General features: G+C 40.3%; 1 protein-coding gene across 1 annotated transcript in view; it reads left to right on the top strand.

Annotated features, from left to right (window-relative positions):
• Window positions 1–26,471, top strand: part of sh3rf1 (SH3 domain containing ring finger 1) — a 46,865-nt gene that overhangs the window by 3,693 nt on the left and 16,701 nt on the right. The window contains exon 3 of the mRNA XM_006790225.3: window positions 25,819–26,094. Coding sequence (XP_006790288.2) covers window positions 25,819–26,094 — 276 coding nt within the window. The remainder of the gene's footprint in view (window positions 1–25,818; window positions 26,095–26,471) is intronic.

Here is a 26,471-nt window from a genome sequence, read left to right as displayed (position 1 = left end):
GTTTACTCTCAGACAATCCCCTCACCCTCATTTTGGCGGTGCAGTCTGGTTGCTGTTGTGAAGTCCTCGATGTCATTCACCAGTCAGCAAAACGTTCTGCCTACAGTTGAGCAGACTTTCACCACCACCTTCTTAAACTACATTTGATGGCTACAGACTGTTTATTTTAAAGCAAGTGCACATTTAACTCATTTCAGTTCCGATACAATGCTGAGGTATCTGCATCAGGTAATGACCAGATACCTGCGTTAATTTAATCAGCTAAAGTTCTCACTCTGAGGAAGATGGCGGAAATTAATCTTTTACCTGTAGGGGAGCATTAGCTTGACTTACACGTTACTTTGTAATAACCTTGTAAAAGTATTGGTGTTGATTAGTAAAATGATAAATGAGAACAGGACCAAGATAAATAAATTTTTTATAAATATGGTCACGTTATTGACCTAATTTATTTTCACTGGTCACATTTAGGGATGGGTATCGAAAACCGGTTCTTGTTGAGAACCGGTTCCCACTGTTTCAATTCCTTGGAATCGTTTGCCATTTTTGCAAACGATTCCCTTATCGATTCCAGTCGCCCCGAATGACGTCACCACGTTGCGGAGCGTCATTTACCTGGCAGGAAACACGGCGCCTAAGCGGCTCAAACGCTCAAAAGTTTGGTTATACTTTACGAGAACGGATGACAACAGGGCAACTTGCAATACTTGCAAAGTGGATATTTTATTTAAGGGAGGAAACACTACGAATATGCAAAAGCATTTGCTCACAAAACACGCGATGACCTTAAATGAATGTCGTGTTTTTAATTCCGCTCCGGACTCGTGAATCTCAACCCAGCAGCATCGGTAACGTTTGCACGTCCTCTCCCGTTAATACGGCAGGTATATAATCAACTAACAGTGCATATTATGTTAGCGCGATCTGCCTTATTACAAAACCTGCCATTACTGTGCGCTGCATTTAGGTGACCATGATGAGAGAGACAGACAGAGTCTGGCTCAGATGCTGGCAGTTGTCGCTGCAGTCTACCGTTAGCGTCTCCTTTCAGGCCAGGATAGACGAATGTCACCGAGCAGTGACTAAGTTTGTGGTCAAAGGCTTGCACCCATTTGCCACAGCAGATGCCCCGATTTTAGGTAAGTGAATGTGTTTAATTGTAGGCAGGGACATTATTGGATATTCTTGTTTTATTGCTACAGAAGAATATTTATTTTATTATTTTACATTTACAATTTTTTTCCTGGGGACCCTGTGACACCCCATTGAAGAGCTGTAGGCTGTGGATCTCTTAAGATCTCACTGTTGGGTTTGTAAGGCCATGTTACTCCTAAATTTCTATCTCGTTCAAAGAGAAGATATAAAACAAAGTTCTAAGCTATTTGACCTTAGTGTTCTCCTTTTTTAAAAAGAATCGATAAGAGAATCGATAAAGAATCGAATCGTTAAACAGAATCGAAAATGGAATCGGAATCGTGAAAATCTTATCAATACCCATCCCTAGTCACATTTAAGGTTGGTGTTAAGAGTCATTAAGCTGCTTCATACTGCTGTCATTCATAGTTGTGCTAGTTTCTCCTTTACTCACTCTCAGTCTAAGTGGTCATCCTTGCTGCTCCTCACACACAAACACACATCATCTGTGGAGCAGAGCTGTCAAAAGACAGGTGAAATTAAATGACAGAGTTGACAACAGTGTATTATGTCGTTGTAAGTTTAGCAAAAGCTTCCCAGCAAGAGTTACACTAAACCTAAAGAGAGCGAGAAAGAGCTGACAGAAAGTCTGTCGGTGTAAGAATATATACTGGAATATACTTCCAACCTTTTTATCCTTTGTTGTAAACTTCCTGCACGCTGTAATGCCTCTGCTTCTGCTGACTCAAAGTGTCATAAAAAACAGATCTGGTGTGTTGTCACTGATATGCAATATCAGATCAGCACATCCCTATTCACTGTCACAGTGGACACATGGTATTTATTTATCAATTAACGTAAAACAGCATAACTGTGCCTCCTTAACAAGTTTGTGCAGCCCTTTCCTTCACACTCGTAGAATCCAGCGGGAAATAAAAAAATGCAATTTTTCTTCATGATGTGTTGTGATTTATGCTATTTATGCTTTTCTCCAAGCTGCCCAGGCCTATTTACTATAAAATGACATGATGTGTGTTTTAAAATATGTTTTAATTAACAAATTCTCTTTAGATTCTTTACATTTCATGCTGTAAATACACCCATGACAGACCCGTGGGCCCCTCTTTGAACAGCTCTGGTCTCCACGAAGGGAGGATTGGGTAGATGAAAAGATGTCAGGGTCTTGTGTAGAATCACTGGAATGTCAAAGCTCTGATAATGTAGCTGCCGAGCCATGCAGGTATGAAGATCAGAGGCCTTGCTGTAAATTGCTACTGGGGGACCCGCCTCATTTGCCAAAGTATCACTTCAGAGCTTTTGTGCTCATTTCAAAGCTGTTTGTGCTTTTTGGAATTTCCCCTCAGTGCTGAAAAGCCTGTTTGTTACCAAAAAAAAGGGGGAGAGCGAGAAATGGTCATTCGAAACTAATACACTGATTCCCCTTTGAGGGTATGCTGCCCATGTCATCTGTGAATATGGTTTTCTATTTTCTGAGCACTTCTATAGATTTTTCACAGTGTCATACTATTGACTAATGACCTCTCTCAAGTCTGCTCTCCTAAGGCTCTGTGCTGATAACAGAGAACAAGAAAAGACATGGCAGTGCAGGTGTAACATTTTCACAACATAAAAGCCAGAGATCAAAGCTCTCACTGATCTCTGGCCGGTGCTCCTTGGGGACTGAGCTGCCTCACTGCCCCCGGGTGACACCCTCAGTTCCACTTCTTTTTTTTTTTTTTGGGGGGGGGGAGGAATCTTTCAAGGCTTGATGCGGCTCTTGTGCCATTCCTCTGAGGGAGAGCTCCACCTCCAATTCTTATATGGCCAGAGAATGGCTCTGACTGGGGACTGCCTGACAGATGCACAACAGGGTTTTGTTTCGGGTCGCGTCTGATCCTAGTGACTGACCGACACATGTAGAGAGTGTGTGTGTGTGTGTGAGTGCGCGCGCATGAACGGAAAGGCCACCAGTAACAGAAACTGATGAGTGTTAAGTGAAGGCGTTAGGACCAAATGGGACAAATGTTTCGGCTTTCTGCCCCTCCTCTTATCATCTCCGGGGTTGCAGCAGTTGTTTGACACGGCAGCCTGGCATTTCTTTGATGAGAGGATTGAAAAGGCTTGTCTTGAATGTAGCTCTGTGGTTGTCTAGGCCCTCGCAGTCAGGTTGATGACTCACCTCCGTGGTGCTCCGTTACATGAGTGTTTTGTCTGCCTTTCTCGCTCGTTGACTCGTATAACATAGTATTTTGTTCATGCGGATTGAGAACAGATAACTCCTATGTTTTTGTTTTGTTTTGTTTTATGCATGAGAGCGAGTAAAGCTATTGGATCTGTCTGGAAGTCAAAGGTCAGGGTTCAGGTGTCATAGCAGTTGGGTCAGAGCAAAGGAAGGAGAGAGGGGAAGAATCGGAGAGAGTTTTTAGTGAATATCTTCAGCTATCATTGTCTCTCTCTGGAGAGTTGAGCTTGCACTGAGAGTATAAAAATAGACTGTCTTTCATGATAATTTCTGCCTTTGTCATAAAACTGTCAGAGTTAATTTTTAATTCAATTCTCCACTCTGCATTAACTACAGTTTGGAGGCTACATTTAGGAGGAAAATGCGTACAAATGATGCTTGTATCTTTTGTACGCTATGAAGGATTTGAGTGTTTTTCTTTATGAGTGTGTGTGTGTGCGTGTCATTATATGATTAGCTGATGTGAAGTGAAACAATATACTTTCCTGACCTTTTTGGGATGTAATTAGGTCGTTGTCTCTTCTTTGGTAATGAGGGCTGCTTTTTCCTTTTTATAGGCCTGGTGTGTTTGATAGCCTTTTCTTCCTGGCGTTATCTCATATTGTCCTCAAGGATTAATTCTAAACACACAGGAAGCAAAGCGCAGCCTTCTAATTTAGTATTATTTTCAGCTGATTGAAGGAAGTTGTCTAATATCTAGGTACCCACAGGACATTGGAAAGCGTTTTTGTTCCTCAGTTATTTTTGTAATAAAGTTGTGGCGTGTTCTGTCTCTTTTGTAGTGGATTTATTTCTTCAGAGAAAAAGAATGCTGTTTATGGGTTCCTTATGTAGAGAGATGTCATTAAAATTCCTGTGCACCTCCCTCGTCTGAGGTCGATGAGTCACGCTGGCGGTCTTTGATGACATCATATTGTTGTTGAGGCCTTTCCTCTTGGCCGGCTGGCTGACCTCTGCCTGCGCGGCTGAACCCCTTCATTACACCCTCACGCTGCCCACATACTGCAAACACATACTTACTGCTTTCCACTGGGAATTTTTCAAGAGGGCTTTGGTCTGTTCATTCCAGCTCTCTCAACACGCTCACACTTTTCTCTCGCCTCCTCTATATTTCCCACGCAGGTCTGCAAGTAGTTGCAACCTTCTGGACAGTGCATGCTGGGATTTTAGAGCCACCTGTAATTTTCTCTTATGAGCCACTGACACCAGCTGAGTTTTTTTTTTTTTCTTTTTTGCTATATTTCTTCCATGTACCTCCTCCTCCCTCCTCACTGTCTAAATCTGTGCTGAAGCCTGTTAAAGGTCTAATGAGATTAGAGTTTATTAGACACTGAGTCGGCTCTGCTCGTCGTTCTTTCACTCCCTGTCTCAAAAGTGCTTCCTGAAAGGGAATTTTTGGGTCTGTTTATGATGTTTTAAGGTCTTGACCTTCCTATGTAAAGTGCTCTGTTAGGACTTTGGGATTTGGTGTTATATAAATTGAATTGAATTACTTTTGACTGCTGACTTTCATTCCTAGGAAACAAACAGTTGCTATCTAGTGAAGTAATCAGTGTGTCTTCATCTCTGGTTCCCACTGTGTATCTTTTAATACTCATCTAATGCACTTCATATTTTTTATAGTTTTTATACTTGTCCTTTTTTTGACTTTTGCACTGCTACAAAGATGGTTGCTCATATTAAACATGAGCTTCGTGTTTGTTCAGGATTCAGCTTGCTCTCAATGTTCAGCTTATTATAGTTTTTATGACGTATTGAAAGACCCAAGAAGGCTATGGACATTTTAACATATAAAAGCTACAACCCTTCAGCTAATGTATTTTGTTAACCTTTATAAACCTACTGTTCCTGTTAACTTTACCATATAGAAAAACGGCTCCAGATAACTATGGTAAATGGACCGGTTCTTGTATTATATATTTTCTCAAAACTTTCAGTTCGAGAAGCCTCATGAGAAACAAAAGTTTAACAGATGCTCGAATTTCAAAAGTCAAGTTTTTTGCATTTGAAAATTGTGGTTTCAATACTGAGTATTCATAACCAGAAAAGATTTAGGAACTAACACTGTTGCTCCTGCTCAGCTGAGAGTTGTCCACTGGGATTCCCTACATGTTACTATGTCTTGTTGCTGGAAGGGGAAAATATACTCCCTGCTGTCTCTGTCAGTCCTCCTCACCTCCTTTTTACATAATTGCACATATGAGGCTCCACTTTCATGTCTGTACCACCACATATCCAGCAGTTAGTGTTATAACATGTAGCGCTACATGAATCCACTGTGGCATTAAATTGTACCACTAAGCTAAACCTTCTAACCAGCTCTAGACATCCTTGTTCGTTAACACTTAATATTGCTGTCAAACAGACCGATCGCTGTCATGGAGGTCTGCTTTGCTGCGATATGTAGTTCCATTTTTATGTTCTTAGATTTAACACTGGTCTCAGAGGGTTAGTTTCATTGTGTAGGTTTTGTAAGAAGTGTGTTAATTTGTTTCTTTTATGTTGTTTTAACACTAGGTTTTGGGTGGTCCGTCAAACATAAAATGCCACAGTTGCTGGGGGGAGGGTTCTTTGGGGAAAAATATTTCACAGATACCTTGTAAGAAATGTCAAAAAATATCTGTTTTCTTTTCTCTGAAGATGAGCAGATGCACAATTAAAAAAAACCCATAATATTAAGAATTGTGTTTAGACTGCAAAGCTAGTCTAGTAAAGTCCACAAATATAAAGATGGAGCTGTAAATGAGCAGAATGCATCCTCCTCAAAGTAAAGATTTTAGTGCCAGTTTGTAAATTTTAAATCCTGGTAGTAGATGGATAGTAAATACACTAATCCACAGTCTCACAGAGGAATGAAGGCTATCCTATCATGCCTTCTACATAAAGACGGGAACCTGGGCAGCTTGCCAGTTTATCACATTACTGATGTCATAGGCAAACATGCTCATAATAATAACCGTAATCATCATTTTTGGCAATTTTCAGATTCCTACCTATGTTTTGGAACACATGCAGTGAATAAGAATGTGTGGGGTTGCATAATACGCAGGGAGAAGCAAAAAAGATGGAATCAAGTGAGATTAAGGTGCATCTGAAGCATCTTCATTGTAGGGTTTTACCGCTTCCAAGACGACAATGAGACAAAGGTGTACGCCTGCCTTTTGTGGTTTTTAGTTCATCAAGATTTTTAGTCGAGACGCTTAGAGGAAAAGACTTTTGTTCGGAGTATTTTCCCAGACAGGCGGGGATGTTTTGTGTCGGTGTGTCTCTGAGGAATGTCATGAGCACTTGTAGGTCACTGTTTCTCCTCTAAACATTGGGCTTGTTGGGTCTCGTCCTGCTTGCCAGCTCACATTTACCCTTTTCAGTACACCTTAAAGCATCAACATGCATTTTATGTGCATCGTCTGCGTGTTTGCGTTGTGAGACATCACCTCTTTAAGGTTTATGTGGTTATTGTGGTTACAAGTCTGTGTCTTTCACAGTAACTAAGGTGTGTAGTTCTGTTGATAATCAGGCATGCAGTGATGTGCTTCTGCACCTGAAAGCCTCCAGGCAGACTTTATTTAAGTGGTAATATTTTCTTCCAAGGCACCGTCAGGTTTATACCACATGCAGGAGATGTGTCCATCATTTTCTTTGGGCTACCTTTATAAATTGCTTATTACATTTCATCTTATGAGATCTGATTACCTGAACAACCCAAACCCTGAGTTTTGAAGAAAAACAAAATACATATTTTGAAAAAGATTTAAATATTTTTTGATTTGTGGTGTGTGGAGTATATCGCCTGTGCTGGCATCCATTTGCAAAGGCAGGGTTTTTCCTGAATCACAGTGCATCTTTAGGGGATCTTACAGCAAAGATAATGAGACTCTGGCCTTATTTAACAATTTTGATAATTTGATAAGTGGAAACGTCTTTTATGCTTTGTTAAATATTTTCCTTTGACCAACTTTATTTACTGGGTCTTCATTTACTTGAGTGCTGCTGATTTCCCACCTCTGGCTCTGGATCACCTTTTTAAATAATGGGGTGATCAGAATCTTTTCTATGCAGAAAAAAAACCTTGATAGAGATTTGGTTCAGAGCGACTGTGGCAATCTAAGCTAAGAAAAAACCTTCAAAAAGACTTTTGTGTCACACTGATTGTGTATTGATTGCTTGAATGCTTGCTTTATAATAACCTTGATAATGAAAATGAGGTGACAGTGAGTTCACTTCGAAGAGGGGAAAAAAACCAAATGAAGAAAAAAGTGCAGATGAGAAACAAATTTAATAGCAAATTTATTTTTCTATTACTTGAAAAAACAACTGATCAAAGCCTTACGTAGCACTTACAGACTAGACTGCGCAGCCATGTTGTGGTAAATCTTATGTTAAAACACACATCACCCCCAAGATTATCAAGAATTACAAAAACAATTTTCAAAATACAGAAGTTTTTTTCCTTATAGCATAAGGTCAGGATACCAATCGTTGACAATGCCTTAAGCCTTAATGTGTTGAATCCCTGCTGTGTGTGCGCCCGTGTAAGTAAAACTAAGCTGTTCATGTTGCACTTGAAGCAAACACATTTTGAAGAAGTCACGTTTATTAAATCACAGGAAGGACCCAGAGTCTATATAGTGTCACCGCGAAAAAATGAGGAAAAACAGCATGTCCATCAGTGTCCTTCGACAAGTCAATAATGTGTTTACACTTAAAATTGCTCAGAAACAGACCAGTCAGAGTCAGAGGTCTGCTTTGCTGTGACATGTAGTTACATTTTTAGTTCTTAGATTAGTGCAATAAAAGAAGCATCAGACCTCACAGGGTTAATTTCATTGTGTAGGTTTTGTAAACAGTGTGTGTTGATGTTTTTCTTTTATGTTGTTTTAACACTAGATTCTGGGTGGTCCTCCAAACATAAAATGCCACAGTTGCCAGTGGCCCTCTTTTTTTTTTTTTCTGTTTTTTTTGTCTGTCACATCTCCTGGCATGTCTGTCAGCATGATGATACTAAGACAAGCATCCACGACCTTCTTTACCTCAGTCCCAGTCACACCTGTGGAAGCTAACAAAAGCCTTTCTTTAGATCCTGTGTTGTGTGTGAGTATGTGTGTGGTCGAGTGGCCGCCTGGGTAAAGGCTCTTATAAAAATGTTTTGGGGACCAACAACTTGTCAGCTTTTTGTTTTACAATCCTCTCAGTTGTGCTTGTCACACAATAATTCAGGTTATGTCAGCAAAATAAAAATGTCATCTAGTCTGTCTTGTGCGTGATGAAGTAACACTAAATTGTTTTACAGTTGTTTTCAGTATAATTTATCCTTTTGATGTTTTGTCAGCTGTTTGAGGGCAGGAGTCCCCCCCTAACCACAAAGTATTCCCGAGGCACCTCTAATACCTGGCTGACCTTAACATAACAGTTTCACCTCTCACCCTGTGTTGTGTTTGGTGGGCCAGGATTGGTCATCCATGGACCGTTTGACTGCTGGCATGTTAAGTGTTCAGTTCCCATTCCTCAGGCAGAATCATGATTTGCTCAGTTTCATTTTCAGTTGTTTGACCTCTGACCCTGGGGCTATTGCTTGCTTTTAACCCACCTTTTAAGCAGCTGCAGCAGCCTCTGACTCACCTTGCTTATTTCCTAAGTGGGGGGAAAAAAGTACATCAAATATTTGAAATGTCTGCTTAGGATTTCTGGTCTTGATTTTCTATGTTAGTGTTCTTGTATGTGCTGAAATGTTTCCTGTTTATTCTTCAAGGCCCAGCGATGCAGTTAATCTGCATTTGTCCCTGAGAGACATCTCAGCAGTGAGAAGGGACTGGGTATCCAGATGATGAAGTGTTAATGATAAATGTAACTGTCCAGCCACATCTTTTTCACCGCTGGATGCTATGACACATTTACTTGCAGTGTGAACAGTAATCGCAATCGGAAGAGGCTTGGAAAGTACAGTCTACTCCCCGAAGCACAAGATTATAGTTGAGTTTGTCACAAGTTATTTAGATCACAAAGTAAAACTAAAATGTTGAGGGAAAGTGAACTGCAGGATTGTGTACGTCTTGAAAAATCAAATTGCATGCTAATCACTTTAAGAGCTCTGGGCATAAAATCTTGATTTATGAAAATGCCTTTTCAATTTAACAAACGATCTGCAGCTAACACATTTTCAGTGACAGCTAATTGAATAGTCATAAAATCTATGAAAATGTGATAAGTGGCTCAGGTGATGTTTTCAGATTTGTTGGATTTGACAAACAGCCTGAATCACATATCATAAAAGACAACGTTTCAAGAATATCAATCTTTTTTGTGGAACAATAGTGTTTGCCTATCTTTCCACAAAGAGCCAGTCTACAGCCAAACTGAGAAAAATCCTCCACACAGCCCCATTCGGCAGGCGCATTTGAATTCAGGAACCCAAGCGACAGTGCTAACCACCGCATCATTGTTCCACCTCCTTTTAGGATGGATTTGGGCAATTTCATTGTTCCACTAAAGTTCTTTGCTTATTATGTCTCTTGCTACACGTAATTCATGTAGCACTTGCCACTTTCCATGACTCTGGCTTTGTTTGGGCACAAACGAAAGATAACTGGTTGTGTGCACCTCTGCAAACGGGAAGAGAAGATGAAGACTCAGAAAATGAGGGAGGTTATTTTTACATTTCCAGCATGAAGAGAAAGTAGTGAGTGTGTAAATGCATCAGCCAGGGTGAACTGAATCTTCTTTAAGCTTGTGTACATACAGGAATGAATAATTTAGCTTACCGTAAGTGATACACAAAAGTGGAGAGATGTCAGTTTAATACAAATTAAGGAAAATGTTGTCTTTTGTTTTTTGTGAAAAAAAAGCATTTAATATAATGGTTATTAGGAACAGCTGGCTAATAAGATATATTAGGTAATGTAATACTTGATGCTCTTTCCTTAAATCAGAAAAAGTGAAATCCAGGTTACTGTTGCGCAACAGTGCCCATGTTTAGTAGTAGTAAAAGCTGTGGAGGGGGTTTACTTACAATCCTCATTTCCTTATTTTTACTTAATTGACTATAAATGTAACTTTTATGTTTCATATAATTAAAAATATTTAAGTTATGGCTCTATATTTATTCGTTAGAAGTTTGGTCGTGTTAGATGAAATAACCATGTCGTGGAATTACTAACCACCTGACAAGACTAGCTTCTATAGATCTTTGCTGTAATGTAAAAAAAAAAAAAGCTTTCAGTGACTTAAACCAGGAAAGATGATGGTTTAAAAAAAAACTCATTGTGGTTAATCATTTGTTTATTGAATAGATTCTTTGAGCTCTTGCGTCTCTTTTCTGGTTCAGATGATTAGGACCGAGTCTTATGTGACTTATTTTGCAAGAAAGTTTGTCATAATATTCAAAACTAGGCTACTGGATGGCTGTGTTTTCCATGTGTGTGAGGTCTCACTTGCTGACAACACATGATTAATTATTAAAGGGTACTTGAATAGAAGAGAGATCTGACCAAGACTCATCCATTATATGCTTTCTGCACTCACATCCCACCACAAACACTGACTTGAGAATTGCTTTCAACTTGTACCCCATCATAACTCTTCTGATTGGAGACAAATGTACATTGAGCCCAAACACACACACACACACACACACACACACACACACACACACACACACACACACACACACACACACACACACACACACACACACACACACACACACAGTATTCTATGACTGGTCTGACACAACCTGAGCAATGTTTGTTTTAATGAGTCACAGACTGAATTTAGATCCATGAGGGCCCATTATACGGTACACACCCACAAAAACACAGGTGTGCAGGCAGTACACAAACAGACATGTGACGGTTATGTTGAAATGTTGGTGCGAGTTTGAGCCAAGCAGTCTGCTTTTCTGTTCTCCTTTCCGAGAGGCCCTGAAATTCACGCTGATGATGTCGAGAGGCCAATTAGCTATGAATCTGGACATCCTGATAAGTTTCAGAAGAGCCAGCAACTGTCTTGCTGTGAGATGATTCACCAAAGCAACCTGGGGTTTTTGAAATGTGAATCTCGTCAAATGTCTAATGAGCTCTGCCCATGTGTCTGCCCTTAATGGCAAATGTGGGCAGGAAATGTCACCAACATGCTTATAAAAGAGATTTCTTGTTAATGCTTATTTTATTATATATTTAAAATGAAGATAAGTATTTATCGCCACTTGCTCTGCTTTGTGCTGTCAAAACTGCTTCGATACACTACGCAATACATGTTTGGGGTCTGGTGGTGCCTGGCAGTGAATCTGGGGCTGGAAAACGGAGTCCATCGTGAGCATTTTTGTCCTGCTGCTTTAAGGATGTGCCATTGCTTGAAGGGGGTCCTGCTTCATCCGCAGTGCCTTTTAAAATGTTGGGACTCAGAGTTTCCAGAAGCAAACTTTCATTGTAATGAGGTAATCGGTGTTACAGTCTTTACCTGTCTGTGGTTTTAATGTTGTGGCTGATCACTAAAACTAAGTTTGTACTTGTACAGCTTCAGGACTGACACAAGCTTATTAAATAAAGAGTGCAATGACCTTGTCAAGCAATACTGTCTCCCACACACTTGAACTGATTTGTTGCAGTAGGGGATGAAATGGGTGCGCCAAAATCTGCTGCCTCTATAGTTAGTTCTTTATTCCATGGATGAACCCCAACTCTATCATCTTGAAGTGCATAAAGCAACTGTAGTCACTGTTAGTTGAGTTGGAGTCCAGGAGAGACTCCCTGGAGAGCAGAGATATAAATTTCTGTATGAAATACCTTGAGGATCACCACAGCAGCTCCCGGTCAACCTCCTGGCAGGGAAACACAGGACGGGCTAACTAGTTAACAGAGACTGAACTTTAATAAGAGCTAAGGGATTGTCCACAGATAAGAAGAAGAGGAGAAATCTAAAATTCAGAAATGGGGTTTCTCATGCAGGTAAACTGGGTTGTAGAATACACAGGAGTACACATTCAGCTTATGCTAGCGAGGACGCTGAGCTATATACAGTTTTTCCCAGATTTGCTCTGTGGTTAGTTTGGGATGCCAGACACATGAAGGAAGGCTAGCAGTTACACGTTACATCTGCACTGAATTAGGGTGGACTGGCCAAATACACTCACACACTTTGCTAAGAAAGCAAAAAATGATCACTGCTGTGCTGCTCCTTGACTCAGAGAACAGATGCAGTGTTTGTGCCTTGGCCTTTTTCCAGGACTGTGTCAATATCCTGGCTTTGTTTGTCCACTGTAGAGGCGTACAAATACCAGCCAGTGCAAGCAAATGTTCTTCAGTTGACCACTGCTCTGACATACAACAGAGCAATTGAAAGATAAGCAGGTATATGAGAAACATGCACACATTAAACAAAGGTTACTGGAACACAAGATAGTAGTGGTTATAGTAGGAAAGGCAGTCGCCCAGCTTCTTGTCAAATTTCCCTTTGCCTTGCAACACCCTGAGTAAATTAAAGTCAGCTGAAGCAGAGCAGAGCAGGTGGCTCACCCTGAATGACTGAGAGAACAAAAGGCTACAGACACTGCATGCTTTCACCAACACAGTGGAGAGTAATGTGAGGAAATGCTTAGTATTCAGCTCATATTGACTAGTACTCAATACACAGATACTGTGACATTTACGAACTAATCCCGCTGTATCTTGGATACAAGTCGACTTCCTCTGTGCTAATCCAGGTTATTAATTATTACTAGACGTGACAAAAGAAGCCTGTGAGCTCAAAATCTCACTATTGATTGAGTTGATTCATTTTAATCTAGTTAATGTGCTGATTAATGAGTTGCTTTCTCAGAAAATGTTATCATTGCGTCTACAGGAGACGACTTGTAATCTGTTTCAGTACAAAATGTTTAAACAGTTTTACAGTGTAATCAGAGGTTGTGTAATACTGTAATTAACTTACGTGGACTTTCCTAACGTGCAGACATTTAGTTACTGTTTGACAGACAGCTTGATCTGGTCTACAAGACTGTAAGGAGCTATACACGACTTCCAGTAAACCATTGTAATTAAAAACACCTGCGGCCGTGAAACAAACTGCAGTTGGTTTGTTTATGCTAACAAAACACTACAGTGACTGGGAGACCATCATACATACTGTTGTTATTATACTGGCTCTCAGGTATACAAAGTAGACTTACATGAGGTGAGCAGGTGACCATATTCCACATGGCCAGAGTGCAGCAAAGCAGGTTTGAGTCCGACCTGCAGCTCCTTGCGGCATGCTGTCCTCCTCTCTTTCTCCCCACGTTCCTGTCTATCTTGACTGCTCAAGTATCCAGTAAAGGCATAAAAATGCCCCCCACAAAATACACACCAAAGCATGTGTGATTTCACAGTGGCTACATGTAAAAAAGCTACAAATATGATGTAAAACTATTTACCGATAGCTAGTTGACCAATGCTGCTCTTAGCTTTAATCTGGAAATCAGAGCTTTTGTTTGTGCCATTATATGTTTTAGTGTTTACTAAAATCAGTACTGATATTGTGGATAAGTTAGGATCATGTATGCAGCTGACATCATTTTTCAAGCTAGTCCACTAGCATTTTCATTCAGAGAAGTTTTTGCTTGAGGTAATGTTAGTGGGCGAGGAAGTTACGCTCTGCCTGCAAGCTTTAATCTGTATTTTAGCTACACTGGATCATCTGATGATTTCTAGTTCATAAACTTGGCTGGGGTAGTAATTTTAAAAAGACATTTTTAAAAAACATTCCCCAGGAGAATGGCATTTAAGGGTTTTAGTTGATCCCACAAGCCAGATGAAGACCTACAGGAGTCCCTACGACTCTGTTCATATTGGTATTGTAATGTCTGCAGGCTTTGCCTTGTGTACAAACATGCTTGTCTTTACTTAGAAAGACGGTTATTTTTTGATGTTTATGATTAGTGGACTCAATTATAGAGTTAATGTTAGTTAGTATTGCTCACTGTTCAGGCTGGGACCTGAAAATAGCAGCAGCAGAGGACACAGGAGTGCATAGAAAGTCCAGCCCAAGTCCTTCAAACAGAGGCAAGGCTGTTATAGGCAGCAGAGGTTCGGAAAGTCTTTAGTTTTTAAGTTGGAGTCTGCTGGCAATTAAAATGTGTTTAAAACATGAAAAATGCTGCATTGAGCAGTTCTAATCATTATCAGATTATTGTTTTTGGCACGTCAGTTGTGTGCCCCAGTGATTTCTTGCCCCAGTTGTTTTTGCGTTGCTAAATTAGCCTGCTGACCAAATGTCAGTGTGTCTGTGCCACAAAGCTATATTATAGGTTCAGGAGGGCAAGCATTTCTTCCTCTCTTTGCCTCATTTTCTTTTCAGTCTTTGATCTCGCTCTGTTTCTTTTTAGCTTACATTTTGCTTCCTCACTCTGTCTGCTCTGAAATTTGAGTGGGTTCCTGTGAGAGCCAGTGTTAAGCACAGTGTATGAACTGGCACAGACTTAAAGAGTTCTGATCTTTCAGTTTCAAATCAGACAAGCAGACTGGGTGATCCCAGGGCCACCCAGAACCAGGCTCTACCCCTCATATGAGGCCAGCCAGGTAAAGAAATCAGCCCATATGCAAAAGGCTGCACAGAGAGACATGCCAGTTCATGTGCAAGTTGTTTTGTTTAAAGCCAGCACTTTTACCCACATGCGTAAGAGCTTCATGAAAACCGTATGTGTGGCAGATGTGCATTGTGTGTATATACCGTACTATAAATCCGTACCCCTTTACTGCAGAAAAGCTTTCTCTCTGATGACTAATCTGTAGCTTACAAAGTGTACTTGGGCCAGAAACATCTTTTTGAATGTTTTTACAACCTCACTGTGATTACCACCACCTTTATACAGAGATATAGTTCCTAGAGCTGCACATGGTATCTGGCAGTAAACGGTATTTTGTTTGGGGTCAGCGAGTGGTTACTCCATAGATGTCTTTAGTAATTTGCATGTAGTGGGATTAAAGACATCGTGTCTGTAAATAAATTTCAGAAAAACCCACAGACGCTTTTGCTGACCTAGGAACAGAGAAGAACATGAGGAGGAACAGGAGGAGAGTTTCAAGGGCTTCTGAAAACTTCCTGTTCTTCTCACATGTGATCCAGGCCTCCATCTGGCCTCCAGACTGCCGAGTGTTTTCTTGCCTGTAGACAAATGTGTGGGAAGCAATTTGGTATGTAGCGAGGGAAACAAACAAGCTCAGTGAGTTGTTGTAGTTGTTGGAAAGCTTGAATGGATTATTGCTCGTTTCCTTCTATACAAAATTCAGCCATTTAGATATAGGATTTCTGCCACACCAGCGCTAAATACCACTTGAACTTTATGAATTCTGATTTCTGCATGTTGATTCTGGCACAGGTTTTTTAGCCAGATATGAACAATTGTTTCTGGCTAATCCAGTGTCATTAGTACACACAGTTTATCTCATTTAGTCACAAATGTTACAATTTTTCAAAATTACAGCTGTTTGCAGAGCAGCTACCTAAACTTTCCTCCCACAAAGGGTGATAATCTTTTTGAGTGTCACACTTTCTGCAATGCTGAGTACTGTAGTTACTCTGAAAAAGAAGGTGAAAAATTGACTCTTTGGTGCAGTTCAAAAACATGAGCTTTAAAGAGGGTGGGAAGGAAACAGACTATTTTTCTAGGCTAGTTGAAGTTTCCAACCTAAGTTTTTTTTTCTTTCTTTTTTTTAAACACCCACTGTAAAGCTAGGACTTATTACTTAGATTAGCTTCTTTCCTGTGTTCTGTCTCTATGCAAAGCAATGAGAACCGGCCATTGGCTGTAGTCTTGTGCGATGAGCCAAGACATGAGGGTGACATTGATCTTTTCATCTAAACCTTGGCAAGAAAACTAACTGCATTTACCCAAAACTCTCAAAGTATTTCTTTAAGGTGGTTACTTCCATTACTTTGCCACTATGCTGGGCCCCCATCTTCGCTCTCTCCCAGAGTAGGATACTGTCTGGAGTTTGAATGACTCTCTTTCATAAGATTCACTGCACTGTCAAGAGACCCATAAATAGCTTTAAAAAAAGTCCTCCTGTGTGGCGTTTCCATAGAAACTCGAGAATGGAAGTTTTCCTTTTGTCTCAGAGTGAGAGTGAGACAACAACTCCAGATGAGTAAGCTCTGTCATGAGGCTCTGGTGTGACAAGAACTCATCTCAAGGTCCCTGTGTGACGCCATTATTCTAATGTCAGAAAGTAAAACTTTGGCATGTCCTACTTGTTACTTCCCAGTCTTCATTTTCTTTTAGAGGTTGACCTGCCAAGTGAATTTTCTACATTTCAATATTATGTAATTGAGTATTATATAAAAAAAAAAATGAAACTAGCTTGTGACGGGGGGGTCGCATTAGCATTACCAGTGGCACAGATTGGGTCTATTCCCATAAGTAAAGCTAAAGACCTAGCACTGCTGGAGGGTAATGGCATGCTATTCATAAACCTGTGTTTCTGTTTTAAATTTAAGAAACGCTGTACGAGGAGACACACAGAAATTTAGACTATCATAATTAGTGGATGTATCTTGACGGGTAGCTTCGGTGTTGTCATCTAACCTCTCAGGTTCCAATATTTTTTTTATATTGTACAGTAGATCGTACACTAATAGATACAGAGAAAAACCCAACAATCATTTGACCCCCTATGAGCAAGCACTTTGGCGACAGTGGGAAGGAAAAACTCCCTTTTAACAGGAAGACACCTCTGGCAGACCCAGGCTCAGGGAGGCGGGGCCATCTGCTGCGAACGGTTGGGGTGAGAGAAGGAAGACAGGATAAAGACATGCTGTGGAAGAAAGAAAGAGATTAATAGCAGGAACGATTCAATGCAGAGAGGTCTATTAACACATTGTGAGTGAGAAAGGTGACTGGAAAGGAAAAACTGGTCCAGCCCTAACTATATGCTTTTGCAAAAAGGGACGTTTTAAGCCTAATCTTAAAAGTAGAGATAGTGTCTGTCTCCCGAATCCAAACTGGAAGCTGGTTCCACAGAAGAGGGGCCTGAAAACTGAAGGCTCTCCCTCCCATTCTACTTTTAAATACTCTAGGAACAACAAGTAGGCCTGCAGTGTGAGAGCGAAGTGCTCTAATGGGGTCATATGGTAGTACAAGGTCATTAAGATAAGATGGAGCCTGTGGCAAACTTGATACACTCATTGTGATTAGACATGTAAAAAAAATGTCAGAAGATGGAATAAACTTAAATTGTCAGCGTTGTATTATTTGAAAAATCATTTGCATCATGTCAGGTATAGCAGTTATAGTTGTTAGAGAAAAATGTGAATCGGTCAGGCTCATCTATACACAAGATGTGGCAATCGGTGTCGCAATGGTTCTGATAGGTGTGTCATTGTGCATCAGTGCAGACTTAGGTTTGTAGACATGTTCCTCCCTATAAATAAAGACATACAAATTGAAGTTACGGACAAATAACTTCAATAAAGCTTGAAAGCAAGTGCTTGGTGTGAACCATGCCTAAATGACAACCTTCAATGGAGCTTAAATGAAGTGTTTTAGAGACGCAGAAAGCTGAGCATGGATACGCATCAATTCATCCATACACAAGGAGACAAATTGACTACAGATGGAAGAATTTCAGGACTCTCATTTATAGTGGGCGTCCTACAAAGATCTCACATAGAACAAAATGTGCAATCCTGCAAGAATTGAAAAAGAACTCATGAATAACAGCAAGACACCTGCAGGAGTCTCTGCAACTTGTGTCTAATATAAGAAAGATTTGAATGGAAGTAGTATTAATGTAAGGATACCATGAAGAAAGTATTGAACATTGAGTATAAAACATTGGAGTACATTTCATGTTTGCAAAAGATTACCAGGTTATTTAACAACTCTTCTGTGACAATGTTCCCTTCTCACACCAGGTAGAGGGAGCATCAAGATTTCGAGTGGCTTTCTTACATCGGTGCATGATTGTCTTTTTGTTACCAAGAGAACAATTAAATTGAATTTATGTAACACATTTGACAGGATAATGTCAGGACAGCTGTCTGTGATTGGAAGATTAGGAGTGGCTGAAAGAGCACATAACAAGATATGGACTCAAAGCACCTGAGTAAATCAGCAACTAGTTGTTGAAAAAGAAGAAATTAATATTTTTGAATGGCCAAGTCAGAGTCCTGACCTGGATTAAAATAATTATGTCACATGACGTAAAGAGAGCTGTTCATCAGGATATCAGAAATATTAAACTGAAACAACTGCGTCTGAGGAATGATCGCTGTTAACCATAAGAAGCTACAGGACACATCTAATGGAGCTCTTTGCTCAGGGAGCTCTACAGGTTACTAAAGTCAGGTACCTTTTCTAGCTTGGAGTGCGAAAAGCAATGTGTGTGCCATTAACTTAATCTGTAGTGTAAGTGTAAGTTACTTGGATAGCAGTCAGCTGATCTTGGCAATTTCAGAAGAGCTGTAAACGCAAGATTTTTTTTTAGGATGAAAACAGACCCACTGGTGCCACCAATAAGCATTTAATATTTGGAAGAAACCTTTAAAACGCACAGTCCATGGAAACACTGAAAGGAAATGTGCAGTAAAATAAATCTTAGGACAAAAAGTTTATAACACTAACAGCTTCAGATTTTCTGGATCAGATTGCTCACTCGTGTGTTTGGCACATTTTGTTTAACATCTTGGCTCTTTAACATCTCTCGTTCCTGGCTTTCATAAGCTTGACATCACTGCCCTTTGTATGCCCTTCTTTTTCTGTTTCTGCATTTCATGCCAAGAAACTCTTAGCCTTTTAGACATTATGCGGAAGCGGTGATAAAAGCCCACTCTGCAATGGTCATTAAAAAGACCTTTAGGAATCAATTTAAACTAATGGAAACAAGATGGCCTGAGAATTTTTCACTCCCATCATGTGTCAGTGCTTGTGCTGCATCGTTGGTGGCAAGATCTTCACTTAACAGCAACTTGGTAATGAACAACAAATGTCCTATGACCACCTGGTCAGCTTGGCAGATGGAGCCTGTGCTGCTCTCGTAGAACGCTTGACATGTCTTGGCCTTGAAATATTTGTTGGGCAAACCAGACGGACAGACACCCCCTCACGCCTCCCCACACCCCTCCCCTCACACACACACAGTTTTGGCAGTAGTACCCCTCTGCTCATTCTTCACCTCCTGCTGAGAATCTGGAGGTGCCCATATGGGAGTGGAGTAATGTCTGGCACTTACACATAGGGGGTAAAGGTTTCTGTCTGCTATGGTTACACACAACCCTTGGACTGCTGACAGAGCAAAAGTTACCTGTATCCCTGATGTTGCAGCTGTACACACAGATTGTGTACAACAGAAGCAGTTGTTACGCAGTGTAGAATTTTTCCTGCAAAAAGAAAGTCCCGGAAACCCCAAAATGTAGTTACAAGAAGAAAACCAAAGGGGAAATCCTTCGTTCTACTTCAGTGATGTAATAAAGTTATTTTTGTAATTAGGCCTTCACTTATTATGCTGGATTTGATTATATAATCAAATGTTACAAAGTTAGAAGATTAATCGATTATGAGATCAGAACTAACAACAGTAGTTCCCTGGCTCCCAAGCTGCACACAATTCAAAGATTGATTTATAGTTGGGGAATTATTGACCGCTATGTGAAATATCGCATACTGTGTGTGTCTAAGTCAGAACATCTGTGTATCGGTGAAGTTCCCACTCGTTTGAACTTCAGTCACGTCACTCTCGGTATGATTACAGAGTGATAAAGTGGTGAATGATGTAGACTTCTGTAATAAGCAAACCTAGGTGGAGGATATTAACTGAACAACTGTTTGTAAATAGTGTTGTAACAAGTTGTAGGGTTAGGGTTGTTTTGTACTTATTTTTAAAGTTTTTTTTAATTGTACAAACTACTTTTGTCTGTTTCTGTTTATATGTACATGCTCGATAAACGAGTGTAGCTTGTGTTGAAAAAACAAAACAAAACTCTTTTACAAAATAATCAGTATTAACCAAAAATAAAAGATTTTTTTGGTTAATATTAATCATTTATCAATATGTTTTGTTACATTTTGCATTTACTAAAGCATGAGAGACATTATTGTTTATGAAATGTTCAAAAGTAACTGTTTTGTTTTTTTTGTTTATTTTTGTCAAGTACATGTTTCCCACATATAGACCTTACTTGGGTAGGCAAACCCCTTGCTCTTATTTTGAAAGTCTTGGCACTGCTAACCATCTAGCTTCCCATCTCTTGTTTTAAATCCTACTACCTGGCTGGCTAGGTCCTTGTTGAGGTGTTTGTCGTCATCTGTCTGCCTGCGGTTGGATGATCTTCAGCTCTAATGAACTGCAGCTGGCATCCATAGTCCCTCCTCTCTCTACTGTAAGCTGGTGGACCAATCTAACCAGAACCTGCAGCAGGTGGAGAACTGGTTCATTCATATGCCATTCATCAAGGCTAAAGAGTAGAACAAAGAGTGCCGTCACCGTCTACAGCTCAAGATGGTGGAGTCTGAGTCTTTCCATGGAAAGAGAAAACTCATTGAAGAGGCAGTTATTTGGTTCTCTATTATTTATTGTCACAAAGTGTATTCTTTATTAACTGCTTTAGAAAAGCACAGATGTAAAACCTTTCTCAAGTGCTCACACGTGCTAATGCATGAGTGCCCTGTGCCCCCCGTTACCTCCTCGAGTACAGTCCTAATTCTGTGGGAAATGCTGAACTCACTGCCTGTAGTGTATGTGGACAATTATTCTCGCAGCTGTGGGTAGTCACCCTCCAAACAGCGATTCTGAGCCAGGAAAAACCCTGCAGTACGTTTGATCATGTTCAGAGTTTATTTTTATTTTGGAGAGGTGGTTGATTGCATGAACCTTTTCATCATAACAGTTTAACAGTGTGCTGGAACAATGTGCAACAGTCTCACAGAAAGGTCTGCTATATTTTCTTTAAAACGTCTCTTGCAAACATGACATGTGTAAAGGCAAGCTGTTAGTACAATTATCCCCATATGACCTAGTCTTTCCTCTATGACATTGCATGGATTTTATGCCTGCCTACTCGCTGGTTGTTGACGTGTTGCTGTGCTGTAGAGTAAAACTCGAGTAATTCAGTTATAATCCAGTGTTGTGGAAGGGAACACTATAACAGCTAAATCCCTTTAGTGCACAGGTCTAATTGCATTATCTGCAATACAAGAGTTATTGCTCACACCAGCTGATGCTCTGCACATTTGGGCTTGGCTCTCTCGCTTTCTCTGATCTGTCTGTACCGCTTTCCAGTGTATAAACACAGGTTAGTGTTCACAGCTTCTAGTGCAATTTTTTTCCCCACTTGTTACTGCTTATACATCACACTATAACATTCATGTTTGAAAACCGGGGAGGAACCACAAGTCCTACTTTTGTGTCTGATTGTTCTTTTGGCAATTGCTTTTAACTATGACAATTTCTTAGCCGTTTCCCTTTGTAAAATATAGTTACAAAAATGTATGGTTTCATTTGGTAATTTCAAGTCATATTGAATTTAACATAATGTTATTTTGTAAATTATGATCCCACTAGACTCAAAAACGATAATAAAGTAGAGTAGGCTTTACTGTGGGATTGACATTGAAAGCTAGCCTGTGAGCTTGTAGCCTCAGTTCCAAGAGATGTCCTCTGTAATGCTGGCCTTTACATTTTCTTTTAAATTATTTATCATCTGCAGTGGTGCTTTGTTCACCAGAAATTATTATTTAAGTTTTTGTTTTGGGGTAGCAATAACAACTACTACAAGTATTAACAACCTAATGCGGTCTAATGGGGTTATGAAACAGCTGCCTGGTGTAACTTGTGCTTTCTCACTGCTCATACTGTAATTATTTATACGGTGTCTGCAAACCTAAATATTTCTCTCACCACACCACTTATCTACTATTTTAGCTGAAATTTAGCAGCTGGGTGGTATTAAATTGTCTCTAAGTAACACTCTTAGTGCTTTTGGTGTTGAAAAATTAATGTCCCTCAAATGTCTTGTGGCCTGCAAACTATCTCTTTTGCTTTTTGGGGGCTGAAGTGGGATTTTGCTGCTGTTGGTAATCATGGATTATAAATGTTTAAAGAGGCTAAAAGTCATTAGCCATCTGCGTATTCTTAGAGTAGCGACCTTGTGTTACAGCAACACGACAGTGGCTGCTGTTGCTGTATAATCACTTCTATAAACTTTCACTGCAGATGTTGAACAATTGAAGGCTTTTAATGAAAAAAAGACGACTTGATTTGACCAAAATAAATCCTGTGTTGTAGATGGCTGTTCTCTTGGCTGTCTGGCAGTTGAGCTTGAAATCAGGACAGCGCTTTTTCCACAGCAACATTCATCCAGAGATGTACACTTCCCATCCTGCCCCCAGGGAGGGGTTAAAAGCAATAAAGATGAGAACGATTTGTGTGCACTTGTGTGTTTATGTAATGTGTGTGTGTGTGTGTGTGAGAGACTTTTTTTTTATAGCATTCATGTGGTTGAAGCTTTTTAGCTCGCTTCCATATGTTCCTGTTAGAAGCTTCTTGTGCTCTCCAGGGTGATGTTTGGTCAGGGTTGATGGTGCTTCTTTATGAAAGTCTCCTGCAGAAACAACAGCACTGTCTCCATGGATTCACACCGGATATTAGCCCCCACCCCCAGTTTAAGACAGTCTTATGCACACTCTTGCATCTGGCTTCCAACAGCTTGTTTCTGGCAGATGATGAACTAAGTGGATGCATTATAAAATAAATGAACATTTTGCTATACTTGAAATCATTTAACGCTACTCTAGTAGAATATTAAAAAAAAATACAAATATGGAAGTAGAAATTGGAATAAGAGTGCCTCCTTTCACCAGGCATGAGGGGGAGATTGAAATCCCAAATTGGTGGTAAAGGAAGTACCCCTGATGTGTGTCGTGGGTTTGTTCTCTGCTTTAAAATCATGCCAGGATTGCTTCAGAAGTACTGCATTTCCTCTGCATCAGGTCCTTTATTTTGAAAGTTGACTGCACGCCTCTCCTGCGTTTGTCTTCCTCTCGGTCTTGTCTTCTTTAAATCTTCTTTAAGTTGTTTTTAAAACTCTCTTCAGAACTGAGAGCTACTTCTGTGTTTGCTCAAATCACAAATGTTATCCTGAGTGGGCACGATCAGCTCTAGTGGACAAATGAATAAAGTTTATTGTCATATTCAGTGAAAAGCTCCATCAAAAAAAAGAAAGCTGACAAAGCATCCATTGCTAAGGTCTGTTGACCATATTATTAATTTATCTATGCATTTTTTAAAAAAATGGTCCATATTGATGGAATTATTTGGAAAATCTGAAATTTACATGGCTTTCAATGAGCCTCTTTCCAGTAGAGTTTTTGTACTTTATTAGCATGTTGAATGACTTTTATTGTGTACAGAAGCAGTTGCATAAGAGTGCTGATTTTGGACACCGCGCTACTGCTGAAGGGTTTTTATTGAGTCCTGACCTCAGTGTACAAACAAGTGGTTACAATTGTCCCAGTTTGAGGGGGACAAGCATTTTATATTTACAATGTAATTATATCCACTTGTTTTTGTATGGCTTGAACCTGTTCTGTCATTTAAAACAAAAATGGCAGAGTTTGCACTTTCATTTGCATTTTCGTCACGAAACTCCCTGCCAGGCCTGGGTGGGCTCAAAAGCCCTGTTTCCCCCTGAAAGGAGGCCCAGTTCCAGCACAGTGTGCAGGGGGCTGCAGCACCGCTCCTCCCCTTTCTCTGTCTCCCACAGGCTAGACCAGCAGAGTCGGAGAGCGATTGGCTCTGTGCTTCAGGCTGGGTGATTCTCTGCAGCAGGGCAATGTCACCCTGGCTCACCATCATGGTTCACTCTGTACTTTTACTCTCCACTGAGGCTTTAAACAGTTCATTAGTTTTTAACAAGACCGCAGAGCTCCAAACTCTGCTTTTTTAACCCCTCACTCTCTTGTATCTACTTGTGTCTTCATTGCAGGCTCTACTCTGTGTATTTTACACTATCAGTTTTTTCCAGTCTGTTACATAGCATTTGTGATTCTGATCACTCCAAAGGGAGCAGCATGATAAATGGTGGGGGTTGTCTGGACTGAAGCCTTCCTCATGGACACCCATCCTGAATAGAGAACATTGATGCTTCTCTATCCTCTATGCTGCTTCTCCCCCTTACTTGCTGTCCCTCTTTACTTGGATTGTCATTGCCTGAATGAGCCTTTCAGGACTCTGGTCTAGCAGGCTGAGATTAAAAAAAAAGTTCCTCTGCAAGATAAAGCGAGCAGGGCCCTGAGCCTTCTGAAGACGCTCTCTCCTCACAACCAGCCGCGGCCACACTATAAGTGTGAAAAGCACTTGTTGCTTTTCCTAATCTCGATAAACGGGTGTCTACATGTGAATATATGTGTAGTCCACAAGTTCTGTTTGATCAGGCTGTGATTGCATGCAGATTAATGGTCCTTTAGGAGAGTAGGTTTGTCAAAATTCAATCTTCAACCTTATTTTGAACTTGTTACAGCCCTGAATACATTCATGTAGGGGCTGAATACATGCCTGTGAGCTACATGTCCGCCACTGCTACGGTCCTGGTGTGGATTCTGTCCAATTTCCATTGAAAATGTCAGACTTTATTCATTTTTCTTTACCGTTCTTTGTTGTTCCAACTAAAGAAATGTTAAAACTACACAACAGGAAATGTTTTGGAGCATATATGGAATTTCACAGTATTGTACAAATAACATCCATCCATCTCTCCATTTCCTGCTTAAACAGCTGAAAAAGATAAGTAGTCCTAAAGATAAGTAGTAGTCCCACTGGCTCCAGCACTGGGCAGAAGAGACTAAACAACCCGTCTGATTTCAAGTCAGACTTTGGCAGGATTGGACAGGCATTTTATTTACATGATTTCTCTCAGTTTTCACACCAGGACAATTAAAAAAGCTGTTTTGAATTATAATAATCATTTAAAATGTTATGTTTTATAACTATTGTGGTTGCTGTCGTGCACATTTTTGGTAAGAAAACAAGATTTAAAGTGTTCTGTCTCATAAATGCAAGATGCTTCTAGCATCTACTTAAAAGTCAGTTAAAAATTCACACAAGCCATTATAAATTTAAACTGTGGATAGTCCTTCTGCCACATTATTCATCATATATACATGTCATTTAGCTTTTTTTTTGTGTGTTTTTTATTATTTCTTTTTTGCATTAATAAATAATGACTTCTCTAGATATCTGCTGGCTGCTGTGGAAGTCCTGAGAAATTGGCCGTTGTCATCAGTACACTGACTTGTGTTTGTTGGCTGTTTGCTTTCATGTTGGTATTGACTCATGAAAACCCTGTCACTCTGCGTCTTTGCATCATATAAGTGTGTTATAGTTTCTCCTACACATGCTTCAGGCACAAAATGATTGAGCTTTATATGCAGTTGTCCACAACTACGTTTTTCAATCTTTTCTCTCCCCCTCGGTTTTCAGGGCGTACCCCAGCTCCCGTGTGCCAAGGCGCTCTACAACTACGATGGCAAGGAACAAGGAGACCTCAAGTTCAGCAAGGGTGACATTATCATCCTGCGTCGACAAGTGGATGAGAACTGGTACCACGGTGAGATGGGTGGAGTCCACGGCTTTTTCCCCACCAACTTTGTCCAAGTTATTAAGCCGCTGCCACAGCCGCCACCTCAGTGCAAAGCTCTCTATGACTTTGAGCTCAAAGATAAAGAGGCCGACAAGGACTGTCTGCCCTTCTCAAAGGTGAGGCGCAGCAGCACTGCAAACCCACACTTCTGCCACATGGTCAGTGTAGTAAAACAAAAATACCTCTCATTACAGTGACACTCTTTCTTCTAAGCTTTCATTTACTCAGGTTTTGTGTGTATGTTGGAATGTCAAGGTTGTTGACGCCCAGAGAAATGGTTTAGATTTTCAGCCAGACTTCTTGATGAACAGCTGTAATTAGGAACGTCTTAACTACAATAATTAAGCAGTTATGTCTGTCCAGCTGTTGGGTCATGGTCTGCTGTTTATTCTTTCATCAGTTTGTGCCACATGAGCAAAAACCTAAATAAGCTTACTAAGTATTTTTCCAAACGCAATGACCCCTGTGTTTTTACTCATGGGCATGTACCGCT

This window comes from Neolamprologus brichardi, chromosome 23 (genome assembly GCF_056152115.1).
Source record: "Neolamprologus brichardi isolate AB-2024 chromosome 23, ASM5615211v1, whole genome shotgun sequence".
NCBI lineage: Eukaryota > Metazoa > Chordata > Actinopteri > Cichliformes > Cichlidae > Neolamprologus > Neolamprologus brichardi.
The sequence above is the reverse complement of the archived record's forward strand: the minus strand, read 5'-3'. Positions and strand labels throughout refer to the sequence as shown.